The 2,406-nt window shown below is 60.7% G+C and overlaps 1 protein-coding gene across 1 annotated transcript in view; it reads right to left on the minus strand.

Annotated features, from left to right (window-relative positions):
* Nucleotides 1-1,158: 1,158 nt before the first annotated feature.
* The window catches only part of LOC103800526 (serine/threonine-protein kinase SBK1-like), a gene marked incomplete at both ends in the record, with an annotated part of 2,366 nt that continues 1,118 nt past the window's right edge, over nt 1,159-2,406 (minus strand). Inside the window, one exon of the mRNA XM_009072909.1 lies at nt 1,159-1,717. Coding sequence (XP_009071157.1) covers nt 1,159-1,717 — 559 coding nt within the window. The remainder of the gene's footprint in view (nt 1,718-2,406) is intronic.

A 2,406-nucleotide genomic window follows, 5' to 3' on the forward strand; every position in this document is an offset into this window, starting at 1 on the left:
CCCCGCAATTAACCCCTTGAGTAATAACTCCTAATTAACCCCCCACCCAATTAACCCCCCCAGGGCAGGCCAAAGCAGCTAAAAACAAAGGCAAATCAAAGACATTTAATTAAACATCAACATTTTGGGGCATTTCCTCCTCCCCCCGAGGTGTTCCAGGTGTTCCCTTCCCAGGTGTGTCTACCTGCTCACCTGCCCAGGGGTCTCACAGGGACACGGGGGACATGGGGACACTGCCACCCCCCAGCAGGTTCCTGTCCCCCATCCTCACCTGTCTCACCTGTGGGTGATCCCTGGGACCCCTCACCTGTCCCCCCTCACCTGGGGATACCTCTACCTGCTCACCTGCTCACCTGCCCAGTGAGTTAATAGGTGACACAGGGGACATGAGGACACTGCCATCCCCCCAGCAGGTTCCTGTCCCCACCCTCACCTGTCTCACCTGTGGGTGACCCCTGGACTGCCCTCACCTACCCAGGTAACTATCTACCTCTCTACCTGCTCACCTATCTATCTGTTTACCTGCTCACCTGCCCAGTGGGTTAACAGGGGACAATGGGGACATGGGGACACTGCCACCCCCCAGCAGGTTCCTGTCCCCCACCCTCACCTGTCTCACCTGTCCAGGTCCTCCCCAGGTATGTGCACACCTGTCTACCTGCTCACCTGGTCACCTGCCTAATGGGTTAATGGGGACACAGGTGATATGGGGACACTGCCACCCCCTCAAGCAGGTTCCTGTTCCCACCCTCACCTGTCTCACCTGTGAGTGGCCTCTGGACTCCCCTCACCTGCCCAGGTAACTGTCTACCTCTCTACCTTCTCACCTGCTCACCTATCTACCTGCCTACCTGGCTATCTGCCTACTGGCCCAATGGGTCAACAAGGGACACAGGTGACCTGGGGACATTGCAGTGTCATCCCCCCCAGGCAGGTTCCTGGCTCCTACCCTCACCTGTCTCACCTGTGGGTGACCCCTGGCAACCCTCACCTGCCCAGGTACCTTCAGACCTGTCTACTTGCTCTCCTGGTCACCTAGACACCTATCTACCTGCCTACCTGCCTACCTGCCCAGTGGGTTAACAGGGGACAATGGGGACATGAGGCCACTTCCACCCCCCTCAGCAGGTTCCCGTCCCCCATCCTCACCTTCCTCACCTGTCCAGGCTCTCTCCAGGTACCTCTCCACCTCCCCAGGTGGACACCTCCTCCCTGCCTCCAGGTGCATCAACCCCCTCAGCATCTCCCTCGCTGCCTCCCCTACCCCTCTCCAGGTGTTTGGCACCTCAGGTGCATCCTCCTCTCCCTTCCCCCAGGTGTGCTGTGCCCACCAGGTGTGCCACACCTGGAACTCCTCGAACAGAGGGTCCCCAGGTGCTGCCTCCCCCCAGGGGAAGGTGCCGGTGAGGAGTGCGAAGAGGAGGACACCGAAGGCCCAGGTGTCCACGCTGGGCTCCAGGTGAAGCCTCTGCTCACCTTGCAGGTGGCACAGCTCAGGTGAGGCGTAAGGGAGGCTCCCCGAGGTGGGGCCCACCTGGCACCCTGTCACACAGGTGAGCCCAAAGTCCCCAAGCTTCACCAGGTGACACTCGGGGTCGAAGGCGAAGACGTTGTCCAGTTTGACGTCGCGATGGACCAGGGAGTGGCCATGCAGGTAGCTCAGGGCTGAGGCTACCTGTGAGGCACAGCGCTTCACCTGCGGCTCGGGGAGGCCCACCTGGAGGAGGGCACATCACCTGGTGGCATCCTGGCTCACCTGCTACCACCCCAGCAGGGTCAGGTGGCAGCAGGTGTCCCATAGGTGTGCCCACAGGTTGACCCAGGGTGCCCAGGGGTGCCCAGATCCCCCCCAGGTGTGCCCCAGCTCACCCCAGGTGTGCCTGAACCCTCTCCAGATCCCTCCCAGCTCACCCTAGGTATGCCCAGGTGTGTCCTTCACTCACCTCAGATATGTCTCTGTGTGTCTAACCTGTCCCCACGTGTGTCCAGGCTGCCCACAGGTGTGCTCAGACCCCTCCCAGTTCACCCCAGGTGTGTCTCTGTGTGTCTAACCTGTCCCCACGTGTGTCCAGGCTGCCCACAGGTGTGCTCAGACCCCTCCCAGTTCACCCCAGGTGTGTCTCTGTGTGTCTAATCTGTCCCCAGGTGCTCCCCAGGTGCCCTCAGGTATGCCTAGACCCCATCCAGGTGTGTCCAGGTGTGTCTCTATGTGTATAATCTGTCCCCAGATGCCCCTCAGGTATGCTCACATGTGTCTCTATGTGTCTAACCTGTCCCCAGGTGTGCTTAGACCTTCTCAGGTGTGCCCAGGTGCCCCCCAGGTGTGCCTAGACTCCCCTAGATGCCTACCAGGTGTGCCCAGACCCCTCTCAGGTATGCCCAGACTCCCCCCAGGTGTGCCCAGAC

This window comes from Acanthisitta chloris, unplaced genomic scaffold (genome assembly GCF_000695815.1).
Source record: "Acanthisitta chloris isolate BGI_N310 unplaced genomic scaffold, ASM69581v1 scaffold20440, whole genome shotgun sequence".
NCBI classification, from domain to species: Eukaryota; Metazoa; Chordata; class Aves; order Passeriformes; family Acanthisittidae; genus Acanthisitta; species Acanthisitta chloris.